General features: G+C 33.6%; 1 protein-coding gene across 20 annotated transcripts in view; it reads right to left on the bottom strand.

The window, feature by feature from the left end:
• The window catches only part of ERBIN (erbb2 interacting protein), a 104,207-nt gene that overhangs the window by 4,323 nt on the left and 72,361 nt on the right, over window positions 1–27,523 (bottom strand). For 2 of the 20 annotated variants that reach the window (XM_033109854.1, XM_033109853.1), the window contains 9 exons: window positions 22,238–22,359; window positions 20,950–21,123; window positions 19,538–19,723; window positions 15,097–15,211; window positions 13,146–13,329; window positions 9,880–11,425; window positions 5,913–6,056; window positions 3,216–3,335; window positions 673–882 (listed from right to left, as the gene is read on the bottom strand). In XM_033109854.1, coding sequence (XP_032965745.1) covers window positions 673–882; window positions 3,216–3,335; window positions 5,913–6,056; window positions 9,880–11,425; window positions 13,146–13,329; window positions 15,097–15,211; window positions 19,538–19,723; window positions 20,950–21,123; window positions 22,238–22,359 — 2,801 coding nt within the window. The remainder of the gene's footprint in view (window positions 1–672; window positions 883–3,215; window positions 3,336–5,912; window positions 6,057–9,879; window positions 11,426–13,145; window positions 13,330–15,096; window positions 15,212–19,537; window positions 19,724–20,949; window positions 21,124–22,237; window positions 22,360–27,523) is intronic. The other 18 variants (XM_033109856.1, XM_033109855.1, XM_033109858.1 and 15 more) reach the window with 13 other exon arrangements.

Genomic DNA, 27,523 nt, shown 5'->3' with positions numbered 1-27,523 from the left:
GTTGGATACTAACTCCTCATTTCCATTTAGTATATGCTTCAAAGGAGTTGGGATTGATAATCAATCGATAATACACTTTTATAACCAAGCTATAAAAAAAGATGCAAGAACTAACTTTTTGTTACAAAATGCTCCTTTTTCCCAAAAGACCAAACCAAAATGAATAAAGCATTGGTTCTCTACCTAAGTTTCTAATAATATTCTTTTATCAATAAACTATCAAAATATATGACTATATGATTAGTGATTTTTTAAAAGTACTTTGTAAGATTTAATTCTCAACGTAGTTTGGAGACTATAGTGAAGTTTCAAATAACAATAGCAAACCGTAATATACCAATTCAAGTTTAATGGTCCACTATTTAAATTCTTGAAGAAGGTCTGATTACCAGAGTATCATTAACCAATTTTGGAAAAACAACCACCTTAAGGGGGAAAAAAAAAGCTTGCCTAAAACACTACATCCTATGTCAATTAATCAGAACAGGGGCGATCACAAAGTCGAGTTAAACCACTAAGTTTAACACCTTATAAACTTAACAGGAAACTAAACCTTTAAACAAAATGCTAAAAACTATGTTAATATTCTACATGGAATTATTGCTAACAATTAACCTACAAAATACATGAAAAGTGCAGTCTCATATTTCAAATATTCTTGATTATTCTTACCTCTTGCCTTGCCAGTTCATGGCCTTGTCTAGGAGAACAATGGGGCTGTGTATATGGAGGCTGGTGGGCCACTTTCAGCATCAAGTAATCAATTAGTTGTTCTCTAGAGGGATGCCTTGCCACAGATGCCTGAGGAAGGGGGTGATGTATTTGACTATAATTTGCCTGAGGCCTGAGAGGCTGGCCCATCTGTCCATTACTCAAAGGCATCTAAGAAAAACACGAAGTGTCTTAAAATGACCAATAATAATGTCTTATTACAAATATTTGGATTTTCTTCTCAGAGCATTTCAAAAGCACTAGAGTTTAACATTCTACATCACACAATTTCATGCCACTTATTTTTTCTAGTTTTACACTTTTAAAAGAAAAATGCTATTAATGTTTTAATTCTAAACTTGTCTGAGTGCTTGCTGACAGATCCACTCTTTAAAGGTTTCAAATGAAAGTAAATTGTATCTACATTTAAATTTTGCTTTCCTGTTTGATATAAAGTACGTGTATGTATCTTTCTCATAATAGCCACATGTTAAAATGATACACATTATGCCAAAAAATTTAAGTATTAGCCCATTAAAAGGGTATCTTTTCCTATACTATACTTAATCTCTCACATATACAAAAGATGCATTGGCTGATGTTTTTCTTTAGAAAAAAGTAACTAATTTTGTGGTAGAATTTTTCCTACCTTTATTCCTTCCTTTCCAGAATTAACAAGCCAATTCAGCTTTGTAGGAGAAAATTTATTTATTCCTCATGTGTATGCAACAAATAGCAATTTTTAAACTCTCTGAATATTAATTCCATAGAAAATAAACCAAAAAATTAAATTGTAACATTCTATTTTACTTTTCACAAGCTAAACAAAAGACTTGAGATTATTTTGTTGTTGTTAAAAGATTATCCTTGTTTTAACGCCTCTCATTTTTTAGAGGTTGATCTTAACTTTAGACTTACAATCATCTTTGTAGAAATATGGCTAATACTGTTAGTGTGAGGAATTTATCTGAAAGGTTACATTTGTATTATAAGTATCTGCATATGAAAAGATTGTGTAGAAAAAGAAATAAATATGTTTGAGCTATTTAATCATTTAAAACATCACTGTTGATTATTAATAAAAAGGTGACCTCATTTACAAGGAAATTATGGGAAAACTGTGTGGGAAATATTTGAGCCTCATTTCCCTAAAATTATCCAAAAGTTGAAAGTTTGGGAAAAGATTATGGCAATAGTTTCTGAACTACATGTTCTGTGAACCTTGCTGAAGGACACAAAGAAGTTTGTCTTTGGTGAAAAAGATTTTTACTTAAAAAAAAGTTCTTTTTCACTGTGTTATACTTGAGAAAATAGTTAATTCTGAAGCCTGGAAACATATATGGGTGTTTTATGACAGACATGCTATTAGCACAAAGATGTTACTACTCTGTGACAAATCTTTTATTGGTTATTTACTATTTGATCACTGTAGATTTGAAGCAATTAATCTGTCCACCAGGAGTACTTAAATGGTTGTGCTGTTATTTTCTTACTTACACACAACTCTGTAGGCAGTACTTGCTTTTCTCCATATTTATATCATTTTTTTCCTATGTGAAGATTCAATACTTTTCTCCTGGGGAGAATTCTCCAAGCAGTAATTACTTCTGACCCATTCTTAAAGACTCCCTGGCACCAAGATACTTGGTTGTGCTGACATTCTACAAAAACGTTCAACATACCCATGGACTATATTAAGCTATAATTAGCAGATGGCTCAGGAGAGTAAAAAGCATAGACACAAACCTAAGCCACAAGATGGACACAAAAAAAAAAAGAAAGAAGAAACTGGGTAACAGAACTCAATTAAAAGAAAAACAACAACAAAAGGGCAAAATAAATACATACGTATGAACTTAAAATGTTACATGGCTGGGTTCCTACTCTCCAGAGCAATGCAAAAGTTTATATAATACATGACTACACTTCATAATCATATCTGGTTACACAAGGACACGAAATTAGTTAAGAGAAAGAACAACTGAAGAAAAGAATTACCTGGCATCAGTGACAATAAAGGAAACTTCAGTTACAAAAGTAGTAAGAATATAACCATCGTCTCTTCTACCACATGCAGAAGTCTTTCAAGGTGATTTCTAATTACATTTAAAGTATTTTCAAATGTCTTTTAAAAAATGCCTTTAATAACAGTAAAGTAACATCATCAAATGAAGAATTTAAGATAGGTTCATCTTTAACTCTTCAAATAGATATTTATTATCAGGAATACCTAAAAATCTCTAATTCAAATGATAAGTAGATGATGCTATAGAAATCTAAAAATAACAACAAAATGATTCTCCAATGTGAAAAAAATCATGGAATAAACCGAGAAACAGCAATTCCATTTCTCAATTACAAACAAAAAAACCAATCCTTACTAAGCAAGGTGGGGGGAAGTCCTCAAAAAAGTATTTTCAGAGTTAAAGCATATATATTTAGTTCAAAAGCCAAAAAACACAGTAAGCTCAAGATACCACTTCATTTATTTCCTGAGCACCTACTTTCATCAAGCTGTCTGGAGGGACATCTTTGTGACTAAGGGTAGCTGACGAGTAGTTGTGCTGTCCTGAAATGAATATGTCATCTTGACAAGGATCTCCTGGACAGGATGTCTGGGGATGCTTCAAATTAGGGGGAAATAAAAAGTAAACAAATAATGATCTTCAAGATGTGCAACCAAAATGATGACGACACTTCAGAGATTAGAAAAAATATTGCTAGATAACAAAAAGATGAAGAACCAAATAAAACATTACCACCAACTGCCATCAATCTTAGTACCTTTATTACGGATGTTAACTTACTGTGGTGATCATTTCACAATGTGTACATACGTATATCAAGTCATCATGACGTACACCTTGGATCAATACAATGTTATGTGTCAATTATATCTCCATAAAACTGGAAAAAAATTAGTATTTTTAACCGTCTTCCAAAGTTAACAGCAAAATGTTCTTGTAATATGTGAAAAGTATATACAGATACATGCTGTTAAGCTATTTCGTTATAATGCTTTTCCTTTTATTTATAGTAATACCTAGTTTTTAACACTCGGAGCAGTAAATTTAGCAGTAAATCAAACTCTTAATTCAAGTTAAGAGTCTCAAATTTCAAGAGCAACTAAAATATACTACTGTTGAGCACCACAAGAAGTTTTTTGGTAAAAAAAAAAAAAAATCCCTTATGTTCTTTTAACAGCAGTATCACTCAGGACTTTCTTTTTAATGATGAACACTACCAATAAAAAATACAGTCGTATAAAACTTGCTTTAGTTTAATTTTACCATACTAATATTAGTCAGCTCCATATTATCCAAAAGCAGTGGCTTGGAGAAATGCTTTTAAAATTAACTAACTAGAATTCATATTTTTATATATCAAATAATATCCTTATGTTATAGTTTATCTCAATGTTAGCTTTAGAGAAAAACAGACTCTCAATATCTCATCTCTGAATATTTCTTATAAATATGCTGGGAAGCAATATGCCTATATTTTTCATTTTAATTTAGTTCTAAATACACACAGCTGTATTTTAGAAAACTAAAGAGATTGTGATAAACAGCACCATTGCTACTTTCAAAACAGTATATGGCTAGCAATATAGATATGCAAATTACATCATCATGTTGAAAAATAATCTGAAATCTTATGATATACCACAGGATACATATAAACCTGAAGGTTTATAATTTAATCTTAGAAATTCTACCTGCAACAGATCTATCACGTGCAGTTAGTTGCTAGATCAAACTGTGGCTTAGCATTTTTACTTGTAGTTTGATCTAATTTTGTGTATTTATGCAAGAATACTTTATTTTCTTTCTCTGTTTTTGAGATGTGGTTTTTAGGATGCATAAAAATCAACTTAGCTCATAACTTGAAGTTTAAATTCAAGCCTGAATGTATGATTATGTTTATGTAGTCTTGAAAAGAACAAGTATATTATAAATGAAAAAGTAAAATGCAACAGATTCAAAGGCTCTAAATTTAAGAATAACAAGCAGAAAATATTATAGTATAAGAATTTGGAAAGAACGATTGTTCCAGATGACTATAAAGCTTACCCCTGAGTTAATAAAAGCCCCTGGTCTTAACGCTGGGGTTTCAGTTGGATTAAGTACCACAAATGCAGGGCTCAGTAGTCATCACCCTCCTGTCTCCCTGTTTCAAACTGATAAATTATAAAACATTTGCTGCCACTGTAACATAGAAACCAAGTGGTGGCAGGTGACAGAGGTAGGGCAAGACGGGTGATGTAAAGTGTATCCAGCAGACTGCTCCTACTCTAGAATACAAGAGAGCAGAGCCTGGAGTGTATTAAAAAGTGTGTGGGGGGGGTGGTGGTGGTGGGTGGATGCTCAGGAAAAAGCAATGGACGCAGAAGTAAGCAGAGTCAATACAGAAATAAAACTGTGGAGGGGATAAAATAAGGTCATAAGGGGAGAAAGGTCTTTTCAGGACCGAAGGAAAGGGGCAGAAGTAAATATTTATTTAGAGGCCATGCTACCACCTCAAGTTGTTATGAAGAGAAAAATCTTGACACAGAGCCATACCAGAGCTGTTCTGTTCTTTCTCCATCTCTGCTATTCTTATCCCCTACTCTTAATTTTCATTAAAAGAATAAACCTTTCTTCTACATCACTAATGACTATGCTGAAATGTGGGTAATAAAGAATTTGGGTTTTGCCTTTTCATTGGTACTTACGACGATTTCTCCAGCCTCACATTTAATCATATTCGGCAAATTATGATTAAACTTAGTTCCACTTAGTTCTTAGTGCTTTTTATTTGCCAACACTCAATCATTAAAGTGAAAATTACTCTTTCCCACAACTCCTCTGTGGACCACGTATGTCATAGCCTAAAAACTTTGAGTTTGGGGAGAGCAAACTAATTAAGAGAAAGAGAAAGCAAAGAATAATTGTTCTGAAAACCTTCAGTGATTCCTATTGCCCACACCCTCTTAACATAAAAGAGTTGACTACATTCTTAGTTATTACCACAGAAACTTAAGAAATAAAGACTAAATCAGCTTTGCAGAAACTTTTAGCACAAAGCCGTGGAGGAACTGGGAGGTAATCAAGATACGTAACCCACAATAAAAATTTATTTTCTAGAAACGTTAAACATGAAAATGTGAGGTTTATTTCTCTTCTATGTACTAACAGTACTAGTCTACTACAGGTACTCACTCGAAAAATGTGCCCACCAGAACCTCTTCCGTCTGCAACACTCAAGGCAAGACTGCCTTGGCTGCCATGCAGATCCCTAGAGCTGCCATAGTGAAAGTTGCTTACAGCAGTAAAATTGGAATTAAAGGACCTTGACAGCATGCTCTGAATAAAGAGGGGATAGATTTAACAGAGATTAGTGTAGCATGCAAAATTCACAAGACATGTTACATACATAGACGTATTTACAATAATCTCAATACCACACAGAAATACGCAACATGGAATTTTCAGTGCCACTGAAAGAAACTGGCACTATTTATCATGTAGTTACATGACAACATACACATACACACAGTTACATGTAATCCAACCATTCAAACTTAAACACCAAAGAAGAAAGTACAAACATATAGATGCTTTTATGCTGTTATTTCCTTTACTCCTGACCTATCTTATTAGAAGTTTGTCAGAACATAGAAATTGATGCCATACCCAGATGTATCTGTACATATGAAGTTATATATGGAACACAAACTAATTTCATATATAACGATAAATTTTACCAAAAATTTTATCTTTATCTATAAAGATAAATTTTACCAACAACCAGTTATTTCTAAGTCAAATGGATTTCTAGAGTCTCATTTGACAGAAATTGTCTTATTAAATAAATGCAGAGTTTAAACATACACAATATAGCACAAAATATATTTGCAAAACACACAGGGCTCTTGGTCAACTGCAATTTCTAAAAATAATTATCTTCTACATTTAGACAATGTCTTATATTAGGGAAAAGTTTAATATAAACACAAAGTTTTCGGATATAACATTTAAAAGGCTCCCACTGCTCTATAATTACCAGAAAAAAAGATCTGAAAATGCACATATAAAAATTTTTTTCCATTCAATAGATGTTAAAGATTATTATATTTTAGGAGTTAGTAGTGGCTTTTGCTGCTTAAATTTGAAGAACCACTAATGGAATCCCTTCCAAAGACTGAGTTTACATGAATACCTAAACATTAATCCCAGAGCTGCCTGAAAAATGTACCTTAATAAATAAATGCATTGCCTGATTCTCATTATTCCTGCTTGTTTATTCTGAGTTGTTAACCACTGTTCTTTCATGTGGATGATTTTTGTCATGTCCCTGAATATTGAAGGTTTGATGGTGAAACTGAGAGAAACCACATTTTGAGCAAGGCTTGTTATTAAGAAACACAGAAATGCCTTAACAAGCAATTCTTTGTTCCTCTCTTAGGGAATCGTATCCACCTCTCCAGATTATGAAGTTGATTTCTAATACCAAGAAACTTTAATAGGATATTCCAGAATGAAAATGTTCTATAAATTACAATGTACACTTATAGTTATTTTGTGACTTCTAAAGTAATGATTGAAGAAAAAGCTAAACTTAATAGGCTTATTATGCCTGTACTCTTCAAAACCACTTCACAAAGAATAAGGATTTGGCAGAGTCAAATTCAGAGGTTCCATAAACATCTGATTAAAATGTAAAAATAATTATCCACACAGATACATATACACACGTTGTGTTTAACATGTTGTTAACCTGAGTGGACTAATTGACCCTCTTTAAGGGTATGCAGATCTGCAACAAAGCCTTTTCTGGCATTGTTGAACATACATGTATGAGGTTTTTGTAAATATTTCACTGACTGACTACGAAGGCTGAAGCTCAGAATAGGTGTGGTTTGTAGTTCAGGCTTGTGCACAGACATCCACATAAAACTGCACCCATCACAACAGGTCAATACACTGTGCAGTGCACGCTAATGGTTGTATAACAGCAACAGCAAGTGAACGTGGAAATTATACTGTTAATCACATTCTGGTTGAGCAAATGCTGACATTAGTAATAATTCAACTTTGAAATAAAAATGCTTATCATTTTCAGTGTTGTTAAGTTTTATTTGTAAATGTCTTGGTATTTTTGAGGTGAGATTTTTTTTTTTTTTAAATATGTTTGGGTTCCAGGTAGTTTGTTAGGGGGTGGGGAAGAGGTGTTACTACTACAAGGTTTTAAAACTAACTAATTAAGGGTCAATAACTTATCTATTTCTGTATTATTACTAAACTCTCAGCTGGGCAAAGCAGCGACTTTTGATTTGGGAATTTACCTCTAGAGGTAGGACAAGCATTGTGAAATCCACTGGAGAAATTTTTCAAATTTCCACCGTGCCATCAGAATTATGTTGGGGGGTAGGGGGAGAAGTTACGGAGGGGAAAATAGATATCTGCCGTCACCCCCCACATCGTCAACCAGTGCTTTCAAGTTTGGAATTTAAATCATGTTGCCTTGTGTCCTCTCAAGGCTTTTCTTAGTTTCACTGAACTAATTATTCTCACTTTTAAATTACCAGTGGGCACACAATTGAGAAACTACTGTCATGCACTCTCCAATTATATGGCAAATTTCTAAACATGAAAAGCAGAGGCACAAATGAACAATGAGGTGGCTGCTACTTGCTTCCTTTACTCCAGTCCAGGCACATCTCTGTCAGACGAGAAAGTTATGGGAGAATAGCTATCTGAGATGTCAATGTATAATATAAAACAAACTCATCTCTTCTTCCAAATCTATTTAATAATTAATGCCCTTCCCAACAACTAGTTATTTAAGACACCAATCTCAAGCTAAATCCCTTTCCTTCAATGACTGATTACATGAATATTACAGTGAGACGCAAACTCATACAAAGTCTATTTCAGAACTGCCTCCTGAATTCACTCCTTTGACTCAATTCCACTGATAATTTCTCATTTATTTTCTGAACTGCTAGATAGTCTCATAACTCAATCAACTTAATTATAGCCTCTTCCTACTCAAATCCAGTTCCACACTATCACCAGAAGTTTATTTATAAAACAACTATACTACTCCTCTGCTTAAGAAATTTCCGAATTCTTTAGAAAAAGCATACAAGTTCAAAGAGCCTCAAAATATGTATAAAGTTATACCTGAAAAAAAAATAGACGAGAGTGCAGTTGCCCAACAGTTATAGATAACTCAGATATTTAAGGTTGAGAGGACAGAATTTCACAGCGCTAACAGTTATAGGTATTTATTTCTGGAAAATTTGACTTAAGGAATTTTTTAAAATAATGACTGAGGTTGTATACATTCAACTATTTTTAAAAATCTATCTTATATTTAATAAACAGAGATAAGATAATTCTTGGGTAAAATCCACTGAGAGGTATGAAGCTAAATCTTAAAGAATATGCCTTATACACTTGGGCCACAGAACTGTGGCACTAATATGTCAGTTTTACAGTTAACTCCTTTCAAAAAACAAACATCTATGTATAAAGTTATAAACTGAAAAATGAGCATGTTATTTTACCAATGATTTCCAAACTACAGTAGAGCCATAGACACGTGAGTTCAAATAGGTCAGAAATGCAGTTCAGAAAAGAGCAAATGCCATGCCAGAAGCAATCTGTGTCAGTGACAGTGTTAGTCATATAACTGGGGACAAAAAATCTTAGATGAAATATTTACGTTTACAATACATTTCTTGTTTTTCTGTTAACTATATAGCAAACTGCTTATTTTTTATACACATATTTACATAACCAATTATTACTAGATGGTAACAGGTGGTCAGAAAATGCTAAACAGGTAAACATGTACATACATTACTTATAGTATGTGTGGCAAAATTTAAGAGATACACACCTAAATATATATAAAATGAATGTAAGCCTATTAGAAAACACTGGGGACTAAGAGAAGAGAAACAAGCTTACACTACCATCTCAATTGCTTTGAGTCTGGCTAACTCTGAACTTGGAACTCTATTCTCAGTACCAAGGAAAAACTCCTAGAATATAAGTATATATTCAATAATTCAGATTATACTGTTTTACCTTGTTTAAAAAACAAAGAATGGCAAATATTTTAAAGAAAAAGCAGTAAATTCATAAAGAGGAGAATGAAAAATTCATGTTTAATTACCTTTTCTAACTTTTTGGCCTCAATGTGTCGTAATACTTGTTCTCGCCAATCATGAGGAACTTTACTTTTTCCTGGAGGATCTAATAAAGAATGTTCAGAACCAACCCTTGCATTTGGTCTTTTTGAAGGACTAGTCCGTGAGTAATTGAAATCACTAACTGACATAGTTCTCTCTGGTATTTCACTAACAGAGGGGCGAGCACTCTGAGGCCTAGATGTATTTGGACCATCCATGCTGTATGTTCGTGCAGAAAGAGGTCTCTGTGATCCTGACATCATCGGAGGAGTTCTTCCCACTGAATGTAACTCTCTGTAGGACAAATAATCTCCTTCAGGGATTTGGGCCCGCCTTGTGGGACCTGGCTCACCAAGATTTACAGAGGCTGTAGAGGACACGCTACTTTGTCGCTGAATTGTATTACGAGTTGCTCCAGGAATGAGTCTGTCATTTGGTGAGATGGCCCACATTTCCCCGTGTCTTCCTGGGCCAAGTCTTGGATGCAAATGGTATCCAGTATTAGCTCGAACATTGTTATGGTTAGAGAAATTCATATTGGCAGAATGTTTAGTGTAAGTCTGGCTTTCTGTGCTCTCTGATCTAGGAAGGCGCGGAGGAGGAAAACTGACATGATCTACTTGAGGATTTTGTTTGGAGTGCCACAAAGTGTCTTTGACTGCAGCACTGCTACTGTACTGGATATTATATTGTGGAGGACCATATATTTGAGGCATGGAATGTGGGCCACCTGTTGTGGGGCCTGTTATATTTGGCTCTTCGGGATTATGATTTGAATCAAACTTGAAAATAGCCTTTGTACCTGATATTAAATCAGAAGAAGAAGAAAAACCAGTAAATACTTGCAATGGTTGATCATACAAAAGTGTAGCAGACTTGCTCCTGACTATATTTTTTCCATCAGCAGTAGATGTAACTTTAACTGTTTCACTTGGCTGCTGAGGTCCATTATCACTAAGAATGTCATAGATTTTCAGCCCTCCAGTCTCCATATTAGTTATGCTATGAGATTTCACAACAGATCCAACTGGTCCACTTCTCTGTGGGGAGAGATCTTCAGTGCTTTTGGAAATACCCATATCAACAGAAGAATCGGTGTCATGTGGTTCAGTCATCCTAGGAGACTGTGGAGTTTCCTCAGAATGCCCATTTACCTTATTTATACATTCCAGATCAGGATACTTGTTTCCATTTTCCAAGTGCTCAGCTTCTCCTTTAGCATTAATACTTAAAAAGCCCGTTCCAAGCACTATATCCTGTGTCTTTGATCTTTCCACTCTTTCTGGTTGAAATGTATCATTGGTTACAAGTTTATTAAGATTCATATTGATATGGTCTAATTTGTGACATTCATCAGATGTAGCTGTTGAGTCAACACCTTTCTCAATAAGAAGTAATTGCTCTCCAATATTCAAATCATATTCAGGTAAGTTAAAATCTTTTTTATCACGAACCTTGAATTTTTCCTCTTTTGAGTGGTTTAAAATATCTCCATTTTGTAAAAGGCTGTTAAAATTTTCATCTTCTTGCCTAAAACAAAGATAATTTTATCACAAACATCATAAAGCGCAGTTTTCTTAGTAATGGGCAACATTAATAACTAGTTAATGCGTGAGTAACACAAAATTAGAAGAGTTGATGGGAGTCACAGATGAAAGGCATTTATTATCAAGCATGTAATTTAAAAATATAGTAGTCAAATAATATATATTAAATGGAGACAAGTGAAATATACTAATGAAAATTCATAGATAATCAAGATTCATTTCATCAGTATCATAAATCACTTACTCACAATATAGATTAATAAAGCTAAATAATAAAGAACTATGGACTTATTCTCTTCAGCTCACCTTTTCACAATTATGCTAAAATATGAAATGCTTGAAAGATGAGCAGATACATGGGAAAAAGCCAGTAACTTGAATAGTGAAGAACACAGAACATTTTTATAAATAACTCTGAAACTATACATTATTAACCTAGTTAATCATATTAACTAAGTTGCTAGATTAAAAAATATGGATAAAGAAATTACTAAACAATTGCTCAACGACCTACAAAATATTAAAATCAAAACAGAAACTAAATCTAATCACTCTTCTAAGTGACTACATTGTATTTGGCAAATATTTATAAATATGACATTCCAAAATTATAGATAATATTTTATTTCTTCTTGGTGATATGAAAATATATTTGTGTCCTTGTATATGCAAGTTATATTTCAAAAAATATTCCTTAATATTAATCTTTCCATTAGGTTACAGATAACATTCATGATAAGAAATACAACGCAAAAAGGTGTGGTTGTATCCCTTTCTTAGCCTTTACTCCATTACATAAAAAAACACAACTTAGAAAATACTAAACTACTTCCCAACATCAGTAAAATTTTATCATTCAACAAATTAATCATTATCTTAACATCTAAGAGGTTATAAAAATTAATGTTTTACCTTACTTGATCTTAACCTCAAATTCAGAGGAGATATAAATGATTAATCATAATTACAACTACATAATGGTTAAACTCATTTTGAGATTCAAAATTCGTCTTCCTTTTCTAATAATCTAAATCAATACATACAAAATTTGACTTAAATATACTGCCTGGAGCTTAAGAACAATTTAACTCTAAAAAATAATTAACAATATCCATACAATAAGCTTTGAGTTTAGTAGTTACCCACCTCTTTCTATCAAACACTCTAGTTGACATACTAACATGAAAGTAAAACGGTAATAGCCTTACTTTGATAACCAAACTTCTTGAGAGCCCAAATAGTAAATTTGTTTTAAACTTAAGCTAAAATTCCAGCCTGTAAGAATTAAGTCGTTTCAGAGTTTGACCTACAAATTTTAAGTGTAAGCCAAACAAATAGCACTAATTGGAAGTATCTGAATGAACCCTTTAATGTCATCCCCCAAAAATAATTTTGTATTTCTAATCCAAATACCCCTTTCAACCTGAATAACACCAAATAGACTGTAAAACTATTCAACCTTTTAATAAAGAGAACTAGAATGTATTTTAAATCTTTTCTTTCCCACTTAAAAAAAAAATCTAAAACGGAAACGTATAGAAGTTAAATAATTAGTAATAAAATGGGGAAGAAACCATATACTGCCGGAACCACTTCTATAATATTAACTTATGAAATCTTTATGTTTTTATCATATATATTTATTTGCCTTACTATCGCTATTTATTGCACAAATAAATCATTTTGTTAAGATGTTCACAAACCTGATTTTGGAATTAATACCAATATGAGTTTGTTTCACTGGAGAGCAGAGTGAGGTATCTTGACTACTATCAGTATTAAGAGAAACTGAATCAGACATCCGAGATGGAGAAGAACAGTTGCTGTTATTCTGATTGCTATTGTGTATAACTTCATCTGATAAAGAATCTGTATCCTTTGTATCATCTGAAACAAAAAACTTAAGCCGTTGATAAAGTCACCAAGATTTGTGTGAAATACTTTCTAGTGATGACAAATGGCATTCATATTGTCCTGGTTCAACATATAAGGCAAAGAATTACAATGGATGAGAAAATAACCATAGGCACTTCAGAAAATTCAGTCCTAATACACATAAAGATTAAAGAATTTAAAAATAGCAATACGTTTAGTTTAAAAAATATATATAATCAATGTTAGGGTCACTTAGAATTTGATTTAGTTTTAACTATTGAAAAGATGATATCACACAATGTTTTCTAAGGTCATCAATTAGTTTTAGTGAATATGCTTTTCCACTCATTTACAATTTTAAGAAGTCGTAATAATAAAAAATATGGAGTACAGTTCACAACAGTGGTAAACTTATCTGGGGAAGAAATTATTTCATACATGTATGGAGTTTTCATCTATTCTGACAATAAAAATAAGCAATGCACTCAATCAAAAAACAAACACCAAACTCAAGGAATTTTCACAAGGTCAGTTCTCTCTTCATGTTTATAAATCACTTCAAAGAATTGTATATGAATAGTGAACTCTTAAAATGTGAGGTGGTTTTGTGTATAACAATTATGTAAACAGAAATACACAACATTCATATTCCATTATAGGCAGGTAGTATAAAAAGTAGTTAATTTTAAAAAAAAGTGACAAAAAGGATAACAACATAGTATCTTTACAGCCCTAAAGGATGTTTTCAATTGCCTCAATTCTAGCCAAGTCATAAAATAGCATATGTAGACACAGTCATAGATTACATGAATTAAGGATATCAAATATCTCAGTTTAAGTAGTCTGGATTGTGTTTACAGTTAAAAACAGTAGCACACTGGGCTCTGTTTAACTTCAACTTTAAAGTATTAGGGTCTTGGATTATAAATTTTTAAAATAATGTTTAAGCTCTATGGCACTTAAATTCTTTTCAAGATATGTTCTTCTTCCATCTCTATATCATGGGGCAACTGTGATAATTAGATAATAACATGTAAAATATTTAGCAGATGACAAAGTTGCTACTCAACAAATATCACTACCATTACTACTATGAAACCCAAGCTATCCGAGGGCCACCTTGAAACAGTAAATTTCACTAGTGCCATTAAGGCAAAGGTTGGATAAATATTTAGTGGAGATAGGTATTGATTTGTTCAAGCATTGGTAGGGAGGAGTGAGGGAAGAATGTAAGGAAGGGAAAGATATTCTTCAAGTTCCCTTTCATTTCTAAAAGTCAGAGATTCTATGCTACATGAAAGAATGGCTGGGAAGAGGGTGGTGTAAAAATAAGTTCTGGGATAAATAAAATAACAAGCATCTATCATACATCAGGGGCTGTGCTAGATCTGAGTACAGTGAATAATCTAATACATATGATATTCACAAAATCCTTCATTAGCCTCATTTTATATCAAATTAGATATTTACATACGGATAAAATTAGGTAGCTCAAGGATCACACAGCAAATAAGTGGTAGAAATGGAATCGTATTCTAGGCTTGTCTGTCTGTAAAGTCCATGCCCTTGTAAGTAGACGTGTGTGAGGAAAAGAGAAAAGGTCTATCAAGATTTTTCTTTAAAAAAAGAGAAGAAATAGACCTTTTAAAAAGACATGTTTTAAAAATTGTTGCTAAAAAGTGTTTTAATAACATAATGACATTTAATAAAATTATTTCAAAAAATTATAAATTTTATTCAGCCCATTTCTATTCTTAGTGTTTTCCTTTAACAGCTAACCTTTTTTGTTATTACTAAGTGCTACCACTTTTGGCTGGTTAATAGAGGTTTCAATTAACGGTGGTCGCATCTCTGCCATTTTCATCTCTTCATCAGAAGAAAGTTCTTCAGATTCCTAATTTAAAGAAAAAAAATATATTTATGAAAATAGATTATGGTTTCTTTAAATGAATAAATATTGTCATAAGAACTTCAAAGAGAAAAGAATGTTTAGAACATATATGAGACCTTTTTATGGTAACCGTAGTGACATAACCATAGCATATGATTTATTTTAAAATTTTCAAAATATGGCAGTTATTAACAATATGCCAAAGCACCTATGGGTTAATTATCTGCAGCAGGCCTTAATTCAAGTGTATTGATGATTACTTGTGTCTGGTGCTATGTCAAGTGCCAGAGAAATAAAAATAAAACACCATTCCTGCCATTGAAAAACTCAGTTTGCTCCAATGAAGTCTCTTCGTAATCCTCAAATTTACTGACCTCAAGGATCACTGGATTCTAAGGAATTAGGACTGAGGTGTTTTTCTGCTAACACAAATTAATGGCAATTTTTGCCCAATTTGAAGACAGAATTTTATATTATGCTCCATAAATTTTTCTCTAATATTTGGCAATTATCCCAAGTAATCTACCACTGAGAACTATTAGGTAGGGGAAAAAAGACACATTAATGGAAAAATTTTACTATTGTACAAAAATCACATCTTTTGCAGGTTAAAATGTTCTCAGTTAATACGATGAAAATAAACACAAGGTTTTTAAAAGGTAGTCTGTTAAAAGTACTAAGACTTTTCAGTGCTCCTAAGTGCCACAATAAGTGGTACTCATAAGTACCGTAAGTGCCAATAAGATATGGACTGGAGTCGGCACTTTCAGCGAAAAGGCCAAATAGTATTTTACACTTTGAGAGCCAGTCTGTTTCAACTACTCAACTGTGTTGTGCACAAAAGTAGTCACAGACAAAATGTGTGCAGTGAAACGGAATTTCATGTAATTTTTCACGTCATGAAATATTTTGCTTTTGATTTTTATTCAACCATTTAAATAATGTGAAAGCTGTTCTTAGCCTGCAAGCCATACAAAAACAGGCAGTGGGCCAGATGTAGGCCATAGGCAGTAGTTCGCCAACCGTGTTCAAGATTGGACTATAATGGAAGAGTGTGACTGGTAATCAGTAGAATAGGAAAAGAATGTAAATTCGGTTTAATCTTGAAGGGTGAGTTACGAGGGAAATGACATTTTGACTAGAGGAAAGCACAGAAATAAGAAAAGGTATGGTAAGTCAGCTCCACACAGTTGGAACTCAGGATGAAGACAGAAAAGGTGAACTGGATTGGATGGTGAAATATGCTGTGAGTATGAGCTCAAGAATGGGTGGACGTGATCGGAAGTTGCCAAGCCAGGAATCCAAAGACCAGACTATATTTTAAAATGAAGAATGTACAGGAAGAGCAGAGACGGGTGGAAAGCAATCTAGCTATCACAACAGGCCTAAAGAAAACAGATGCATTTGTCCTTCGGCAATGGCAGTGTCAGCTGGTAAAGAGAAAAGGAATTTCACAGAAATTTTGGAATTAACAGGACTTGATGACAATGAATGTGACCAGGAGGGGCAAATGGTCTATCCTAATCTTTGATATCTGCAGCATTTAAACTGCTGACCAGACTTTCGCCTTCATGAAATTATATTATACCTGGACTTCTGGGAACTGCAGTCTCCTAAACATCCAAATATTTAGTCTCCTTTACTCACATCACTTAATTTTTCTGCAGTTAGCTCTTTTTTTTTCCTTTTTTACTCTTTCCCCCAGATATGTATTTTCTTTAATGATTATGTTTAATGTAGACAGTTTTCCAATTTATAATCTAGCTTTGATTTCTCAGCTGAGCTACAGATCCACATTTCCAACTACCTACTAAATGTCTACCTGAGGGTCTTGTCATTTGTTCGAATTCCACACATCCAAAAACAAACTTGTCCTTCCAAAGATGTTTGTTCTCTTATCACCCCTATTCAGGCAGGGTTACATGACTGTTCCCTCTTCTTCATTCCTTATAGGCAGGGGTATTCACACATTACATCTGTAATATTCTTGCAACTAACTTCCAGTCCGCATTTTCTACTATCATTATTCAAAAGCCCTCAAACTTGGAGAATTCAGTACCTGCTGCCAGATAACTTTAACACATAGCTCTATCATTAGTAATGCTCTGCTAAAAAGCGTTTAGTGGTTCCCCAAAGACTACAGAACATTAAGTCTAAACTTCTTAGCATGCCTTTCACGGGCTTCATTATCAGGATCCAATCTACTCTACTAATTTTATTTCATATTATCACCCCTGACATATTCAGTTATATGAAACACAGTCTTTTCTACATTTTCCAAACACCTTTCCTTTGCTCTCATTAGTCCTTCCACATTTCATTCAGTTTTATTCTGTTACTTGAACGGTTTCAAAATACAGGTTAAATGCCTCCTTCATCTTAAAGCATCCTTGGATCTTCGTAGTCAGAAAATATCTTTTTTCTAAATTTCTGTGGCCCTAAATATTTTTATTAGTACTTTTCTTACACACTTAGCAAGTCTAACCTTAATTATATTCTACATATAGATCTATCCATTTGCCACTAACGCTCCAAACACACTCCTTACACACAGAAAATTACACTAAATGAGCAATTAGTTCACAGACACATCTAATAACCTTTTCACAGACTGTCATTTTAAGTTCAATGTATACAGAGGGTGCCAAAAAACGTATACATTTTAAGAAAAGAAAAAACTGTATTAAAATTTTAATACTCAATATATACCGATAACAAAAGATGAATACAAGTCACGTTTGACATCTGCAATTACAAGAGGTGCTCAAAGTGGTTACCATCAGCGTAATTTTAAGTTTTTTTTCGTTTCTTAAAATGTGTTTACATTTTTTTTGATACCCTCTGTATAACAGTGTGAATGATGTGACCCATTTAGTACATTCAAAAGCCATGAGCTTCTTCCTATAGTAAATACAAGCCTACAGGATAACCATGAAGACAGATGATGTGCTTTGCACACATTTAAATTTTCAGGAATAAAGATGCTATTAAAAACCCACAATATCCATTTTTCTATATACCAGTGATCTCCAACAGAAGTTTCTGTAATGATAGAAACGATCTGGTTCAACATAGTAGTCATTAACTCCCCAGATGTGGCTACTGAGCATGTGAAACATTGCAAATGTAACTGAGAAGTTCAATTTTTAATTTTATTTACTTAAATTAATTTAAATGGCCACAAGTAGCTAGTAGATTCCATAGTGGACACTGTAGCTACAAATCAAAAACATTTCAGAATTTCATTTTTAAAAGTTACAGCTTTACCATCTTCCATGATCTCCAGCAGTATATAAGAGGAATGGAAAATGATGGAACCACTTTTGGAAAACTGTTTGGCAGTTTCTCAAACAATTAAACATACAGTTACCATATGAACCAGCAATTCTCCTAGGTATATACCCAAGAGAAAAGAAAAAATACATACACACAAAAACTTGTACACAAATATTTATAGCAGCCTGATTCATTACACCCCTAATGTAGAAATAACCCAAATGTCCATTATTTGTCATTACAATGGAATACCGTTTAGAAATAAAAAATGTCTTAAGTATTGATACATGCTACAATATGGATAATCTTGAAGATGATATGCTAAGTGGAAGAAAACAGTCACAAAAGACCACGTATTGTACAATTACATTTATATGAAATGCCGGAATAGTCAGATCTATAGAGGAAGATAAAGTAGATTACTAGCTGCCTAGAGGTCAGGGGGATGGAGAGGTTGTGGGGTGATGGCTAAGAAGCATGGACTTTCTTTTGGGGGTAATGAAATGTTCTAAACGTGACTGTGGTGAAGACTGCACAACTTTTAGAATACTAAAGGTGACTGAATTATACCCATTATTTAAATGAGTGAATTGTATATTACGTGAGTTATACACCTCAATAAATTTATTTTTTAAAAAGTTATAGCTTTCATTGATCCACTAGAAGAAACTCTGAAAAAGTTTCAGACATTCAAAGAAAAAAACTTCACAATCAATAATTAATGCTTAAATAAGCCAAGTAATTGAAGTGTACCTATGACAACCTTTTTTCAAGTTATAGAAATAAAGCAATTACTATCATGTATTTTACAGAACTAGAACCACCACAATCTAATTTACGTAGTAACTTTGGAGTACAATGGGTAAAATAGTTTAAGTTTAAAGTGATAAATGAGTCACATTAAAGCAAATATTACAAAATTTCTCAATGGCAAATGCATTAGCATATTTTCTACTGTCAATATCAGGTGTATCCTATCTTCGGTTAAGAACAATGAAATACTAAATTCTTATCGGATGTTACGATCATTCCAGAATAATCATAAAGCCATACCTCAAAAACATCATCATGATTAATAACATGCTTCAAGCTCTCAGAGGCTTTCACATTTGCAGCCACTGGTAGATTCCCAGGACTGATCTCAGTTTCAGGTTCATTGGTCTTCTGTACAGAGTTTCCTATCATATACTTTTCTCTTTCATCAGCTTTGCTTCTTACTGGAGTAGTACTTTCTGAAGTCTAAGTAAAAGAGAAGATAAAAAAATTCACATTCCTTATGCTTTATATTTGTTCTTTTATTAAAGTTCAGGTGAAAATTTAAAAGTAATTTCACATCTTCCTATGCTGGATAAATCAAGGAAATTTTAAACATGGAAATCTGTAGCACTAAGATAAAATGCTCATTTTGGGAACAGGTGGTCCTCAAAGGTCCATAAAGCACATTAAACTTTACAATTTAGCTGAGGCTACATTTCATTTCAGAAGATGCAAAGCTGAAATTCATGAGTGAGTCATGTAGCTCACCAAGCTCAAAATCAGGATGGTTAGATTGTTTTCTGCTCAATGTAGAATGTGTAATAACTCTAGTGACATGACAAAACTTTCTATGATGCAATGTGGGGGGAAAAGTCCATCAAAAGAACACACAATTTAGGGATTTGTGTAGGTTTCTGAAAGATCCCAAGTAAATGCCAATGGTTTGTCACAGCAATTAAATAAGAACTGGGTAGAGTGAATCAGTATTACCAGGGGAAAAGACTATTTCTATAACAATGAAATTTCTGACACTGATTATCTTACTCTTTGTTTAGGCAACGACTTTTTTTTTTTTAAATTAGCTTCAGGTGTACAAATGTCTAAACAATGTAATAGACATTTATCATTTATATCCCTCACACAGAGATAATCCCCCTGCCCCCATCTACTACCCCTCTGACAACGCACACAGCCATTACATTTCCAGTCTCTATTCCTAATGCTGTACTCCGCTTCTTGTAACTATATATACATATATATATGTAATTGTAGTTGACATTCATTATTGTTCAGCTTCAGCTTCAGGTGTACAGTGCAGTGATCAGGCATCTACATCAACCCTGAGGTGGTCTCCCTAAGGGGACAAGTATCCAAGGGATATCCTACAAAATCTTTACAACATTATTGATTACATTCCCTAAATAGACTTTCGTATCCCTGTGGCAATCTTGCAATGACTTTTTAAAGGCTATGCTGACACTCTCCTTGGACTATCTGGACAGTCGGCACCCAAAATAAAGTGGTAATAACAGCAATCAGGGAGTTCACTGATTATTGTAACTTTTAGTTCAGGTAGCTGAGAACACCACCCTAAATTTGAGAGTCCATTTTATTATATACAAAAAGGATCATTATATCAATGCTCAATTATAAATTTTAAAGAACTTGAAATAGATTTCGGTCAATTCTTTTGAATTGAGTTTTCTAACCTTCACACCCACATCATTATTTACAACTTGCTGATCTTCGTGTGGTTTTAAATCTTTTCCAGAGTCTTCGTTAGTTTCTTCATCTTTTAATCTATGTACAATAGTTTGAACAGTTTTGACCATATTCTTAAGCTCATCTGGGTATGGTGTTGGATATCTCTTTAAATTTCCCTCCTAGAAAAATAAAATAAGCAAAATTTAAAATATGAGTAAGTACCTATAATGTCAACCTCAAAATTTAATCTATAATTCATCTTAATTACATTGGCTGTCCGGCTCATAAGGGTAACTGAAAACAGATGATAGGCCTTTGAAAGCATTTTAGGCTCAATAAAAGTATGGTTTCATGAATAGTCAAAGATGTCCCAGTTACAGCTTTCACTGTTCTAAAAACTTTTTTAGCAGAGATAAATATATTTATTTCATTTGGAGACACCGTGTTTCCCCAAAAATAAGACCTAGCTGGACAATCAGCTCTAATTTGTCTTTTGGAGCAAAAATTAATCTAAGACCTGGTCTATTTTACTATAAGACGGGGTCTTACATAATATAAGACCTGGTATAATATAATATAAAATAGAATAGAGTAGAATAGAATACTGGGTCTTATATTAATTTTTGCTCCAAAAGACGTTTTGGGGCTGATTGTCCAGCTAGGTCTTATTTTCGGGGAAACACTGTGTACTATGTGGATATTGCCAACATCGTCACTGCTTTGAAACAGATTATGCTTTCTAGCTAGGTATTTATCCAGACACATATAAATCACACATTTATATACTATGTCTTATGTGCTGGGAACCAAACACTTCCAAGGTCAACTTAACTACGGTATCATTTTCTGGGATTTAGCTATTTGTATAAAGGGAAAGAATTGTATGCAAAAGTAACTTGGAAATGTGTATTTGCTACTTGTATCACTGTAACACACATTCTCAATCCCATAAAGAAACAAAAGGTTCAAAACAGAGTTCTTTATCCCCAGAAGATTATAAATAAATTACAGAAAGAAAAGGTGGAAAACAATAATCGGTTTCTTTTATATTTATATACACTACGAAAACTAGTTTTAAATCACATAGTTTTATACGGTTCTCAAATTCTTTCACATGATATATGTGATACACAATTAATAAAACTTCAAGTGCCTTGAAAGCAAGGAATGTAACCAATATATTTCTTTGTAACCCCCAAAACAGCACAGTATGGGCATACATGTAAGTATAAATAAATACAATAAATATCAGCAGACCTGTTTCAAATTCGGAAGAAGAAAGAACAGACTCACCCTGGGAGGTGCCTCCCTTTCATCTTTGTCTTCATCACATTCAAATGCCACTTGAGCCCGCTGTTTCCTCTGTTCTTCCCACAATGAAGGATTAAAACTTTCATTATCTGATATGAACATAACTAGGAAAAAAAACAAACAAAAAATCCATTATATTTTACTTTAATTATGAAAAATTATTACTTGCTCGTTATTTTCTTTGTGAGATACATAAGTCAAGACTGGTCAATGCCAGCAGCTACAAAGCTACACTACCAACTAGGCTGTAATTCTAACATTTCTTTACAATATCAATCACGTATCTTTCCTTCCCTAAAGCTTATTTTTCTTGTTTTGTTCCTAGAGAGTTCCTGAAGAGAATTTAAAAATTAAAACACTATAGATATTACACTTAAAACCTATGTAATTTTACTAACCATTGTCACCCCAATAGATTTTAATTAAAACAAAAAACACTACAGTTATGTGATTTCGCACAATTCTTTATATAAAATAACATGGTAATATATAAATTACTTCATCCAAGTTCACCCATTCAAAAACAATATTCCTAATTCCAATAGTGTTCATTATGTATTGGGGCTGGGTGGGGAGGTCGAGGGGTTGTGTGGGGAGGGGGAGGAGTTAAAGCAAAAAGAGCGAGATATTTCGGTATAAAAAGACAGTGATATGTATTCCATGACCGCATGTAATTACATCTTTGCATTAAACATTATATATATCTTTACTAAGTAAAGAAAGTGCTTACAAAATATTCCTATATGAAAATATAAGGAAAATTAAAAATTTAACAAACTCAACCCTTACACATCCTGCTATCTGATAATATTAAAGGTAAAGATCTGAGGACTGTTATACTTTCTTGCTTATTAGGCTGACCAAAAAGCAGCATAAGCACCGAAGGCTTGAGATAAATTCCAAATCAAATATAAATATTGTACTTAATCTGTTCCTTAAATTGAGCGTCTATTTTTAAGGTAGAGAAATCTTGTGTTGTTTTTCTAAAAAACCCAAAAACCTCAAGGCTCTTCTAACTACAACAAAAACTATCATCATTAACATTTTCCAGGCTCACCTAAGCGAAGCAGGGCAGGTTTGGAACTGTTACCACGTCCCTAGCCTTACCTTTCCTGACCAATAGCTTAGTAATAAATTGTCCCCCAGTGGCTTAAACTCGGATTGTCCCCTGTCCCTGTCCCCTGTCCCAGTCCCCTGCTTTAGAAAATTACCCTGAAACTCATGATTAATACCCTCAGGCTTATTGATCACAATCTTTATGGGCTAGCATTCTTTCCAGGCTACTCCCATCATTGTTCCTGGGTTGCTGACACCACTGGAGAACCACAGTGCCAGAGGGAAGGCTCCATGTAGACCCCTCACATAGCCTTTAGAGGACCGCCCCGATTTTCCCTTAAATACCCTAAACTGGTCTGAGAATGTTAAGGCAGTTTTTGAAGGTGTTACCCCGCTGCCTTCTCAGATCACTGGTGCTCTGACAATGTAAAGCTTACTCTACAGCCCAACTCCTGTGTTGGTCTATTGGCTAAGCCACGCAAGCAGCATGAGCCCCGGACTTAATTGCCCTCGGTTTCAAAAGGACATGGTGACCATAAGAACAAAATAAGGTATGATTCCTGAACGTGAAGCATTTATAACATGAAACAGTATTATTCTGAACAAATGCAAAGAATATGAGAGTTGCAAACTGTGCCCACACCCAGACCTATTCTCTGCTTTCACTTAAGGGTGTGAATACCAGGAAATGGGTGTCATGGTGGGCCATTTTGGAAGCTGCCTTCCACAGTGAGGGGGATGAAAAAAACAAACAAAAAAATCCCAATAAACTCCCCCCAAAAAACCACTAAGAACTAAGGCTCAAAAAAATTAATCCATTTGACCATTACATTATCATCCTATAGAAGTCAGTGTAATACAAAATACAACCACAATTGTTTTCTGCCATTAAATGAGTATACCTACTCAAAACGTAAGGGATTAAAAGCACCTAAAATTAGCTAATAGAAAAAAACTGAAATTCCTGGGATACCCAAATATAGTCAATTTGAACATTTATGTGAAAGTAGAATAATCATCATTTATTTTTAGTCCTTATTTTGGGCTTGTTACCTCCTTTTTAATCTCATACTCAAACTAAGAATGCCATGAAACCAAATACTAACAATGGGAATGGAGTTTTGGGATTCAGCTTTTTCTTTGTGTTCATTACACAGTTCAAGAATTTTATCTTTAATTGCTTTGTGTAGTTGTTTAATAGTTAATGAAGTGGACAATTTGTTTTTGTTTGTGGAATGTAGTTCAAACTGCTAGGAATCCCTACTGACACACTTTTATGGTATACTTGGAAAGGCAAGCAGAGTCAAGCAGTTTCCAACAATGTCTACTTCCAGGATTTAGAACAGGGGTGTCCAAGCTTTTTTCAACGTTTTTCACCAAGGGCCATATGCGGTAAAATACACAAACAGCCGGGCTGCTCACTCGAGGTGAAGTACGTATTGCCTCACCTGGTTTATTTAAGTAAACTAAATATATTTTTGGAATTTGCTGCGGGCCAATTAACAATGGATCATGGGCCGCAGTTGGTCCGCGGGCCGCAGTTTGGACACCCCTGTTTTACAAGATTCCCCTCCCATCCCAGGCAGTTAATTTCAACCACCAGCCCAACCCAGAGATCTCTGAGTTTTCGATTATGTCAAAGCAATTTTACACCAGAATTATTTCAGGAGCCTGGGTAATAACTCTTACCATGTCTCTCATTCTTGTCAATTTCTGGTGACCTACACGTTCTATCTTTTAGTGTCAATCTCACATCTTTTGAGATTCAGGTTATCAGGTAATATTACTTATGCTACATTTTAGGTGCCACTAGACCTGATCACCCTGCCTCAATTCACTGAGGATTATAGTATTTAGTCTTTCTCTTCACTTAAAACCTGCCAATATTCTGAACTATAACAGTATACGATGACACCACTTCAACACTACAATTTCATAGTTCCTTGAAGCATTCAATTTCAAAGTCCATCTACACTTCACCCATGTTATTTTCAACCATGGTAATACTTAAGACCTTGGCTTCTGTAAAACTTTCCCATCCCTTGACCACTAACTACACTTGTTGTTCCAAATCATTCACTTCCTTATTATTGCGGGTAAAGTCTGAGTTCCTTGAGGTTAAGAAATGAGGTTGTTTCTTTTTCTTCCTGTAAAAACCACTCTAGGTTTTACTTCTCTGTTTGGCTTGGATTTCATGATCCATTTATTATTTTAGCAACTCTCACCTTTCTTGCCCCGTTTCCTTAAGTCATACCTATCCAACAAAACCCAGGATGTGGTACTCTCATCACCCACCTTCTTTGCTCTGCACCGCTGAATTCTACCAGAGGAAAATGACATAACCTCATTGCTTAGAATCACTATAAATTTATGGTATTCCCTCTTCTTTGCTCCCTCTTCAATGCTACCCAGAAATTCTTTTGTTTATTTCTAGTCAGTCTTTTCTTCCACCCCAAATCACTACCACGTCCCTCACATACCATTCCCCCGACCTCTACAGGAAATTTTCTCTTTTCACTGAGAAAAGAAATGAAATAAAAACCCTTGGAATGATAATCCCCCTCAACATCCTATTCTCCCCAGCTACAAATTTATTGTTATCTGGATACATACTTCCCCTTCTTCCTGTTTAAGACTGATTTCTCTAATTAAGCCCAAGATATCATGTCTTCTCTTTCAAATTTATATATCATTATTCCCCTTTAGATTATGAGTTTCTTGAAAGCAAGGACTTTCATCTTTAAATACTTAATCTAACACACTGCTTGGCCCATAAGTGGTCAATAAAACAGAATGAATTAAAGGCGAAGAAAGTGTCTATTTCTCTCAAAGTATTTATAAAACTCCAACACCAGAACACTGTATTTTCTGACTTACCTATTTCTTAGAGGTATGTGATAAAAGAAAAAGCTTTTCTTATAGTTGAAAAGAAATTGACTCGCTTGATCATACCAATGTAGTTTCTGATTTGGTACTGTCAGTGCAGTGTATTACAGCGTCATCCTTACAATACCCATAGTGAAATACTTTAATACATGAACTCTAAGAGGACTCTGAATATTATAACCTATCTCAGACATTCCCATTAAAGATTCATCTACTTCAAAACATCTCCAAAATAAAAAATTAGAAGTGGTAAGATTTTATTTTACTACTTCTCTTCTTTGTATCAGAAATAAATTTCTTACGTGAACTGTATCTTTTAAGAAAAACAGTAAGAAAAGAGGCGGTAAGGTAAATTTGAATCATGAAAGTGGAAAATAGTAAAAAGAGAGATCAAGGCATAAGTATACCCATGATTCGAACAGTTTAGAGAAGAGGTCAGCAAACTTTTTCTGTAAATAGCCAGATAATAAATATATTAAGCTTTGTAGCCAAGAGAAAATACCAAGGATATAATATAGGTACTTGAATAATGAGAGAAATCAAATTTCCACAGAATTTTTGACAAATTTAAAATAGACTAATAATTGAGTACAATTTTTATAATACAGTTCTAATAAGAAGACTGAAATTCTTATTATTGGAATTACATTTTGCTTAATTGGGGTCAACATCAGTATGCACTATCATCAAACTGATGTAAATATTCACCTATAAAAAGTATTCTTATTTCATGGGCTACACAAAAACAGACAACAGGCCAGAGTAGGCCCAACGGGCCATAATCTGCCAACCACTTTTACAGGAAAAGTACTGTGACTAACAATATTTACCTGATTGTTCCCTGGAAGAGGAGTAATCTCACAACTGTGTTGGCTAAGCATTAATAACATTAATATAATAAAATCATCAAAGATTAAGAATGTTCTTTGGGGACTTTGGTTCAATCACAGGGGAAAAACAATTTTGGGAATCTTTCTTTGGAATAGTATCTGTATTGTTTTCTTTCTAATTTTTCAGTTTTCATTATTTTTCTGAAACAAGAAAAGCAAAATAAAGAATAAGAATGAATTTTCCAAGTTTGCTTTTTCTATACTTTAAGATGGGACACTAAACTATTAAATCTGGCCCACTTTCTGTTTTTATATAGTCTATGATCTAAAAATGGTTTCAAATTGTTAAATGGTTGAGGAAAAAAGCCAAAAAATAATTATTTTATGACATACAAAAATTACATGAAATCTCAATTTATCCATAAATAAAATTTTATTAGAACACATCCATGCTCATTCATTTACATACTGTCTATAACTGCTTTCACATTACCAT

This window comes from Rhinolophus ferrumequinum, chromosome 7 (genome assembly GCF_004115265.2).
Source record: "Rhinolophus ferrumequinum isolate MPI-CBG mRhiFer1 chromosome 7, mRhiFer1_v1.p, whole genome shotgun sequence".
Taxonomy (NCBI): domain Eukaryota; kingdom Metazoa; phylum Chordata; class Mammalia; order Chiroptera; family Rhinolophidae; genus Rhinolophus; species Rhinolophus ferrumequinum.
The sequence above is the reverse complement of the archived record's forward strand: the minus strand, read 5'-3'. Positions and strand labels throughout refer to the sequence as shown.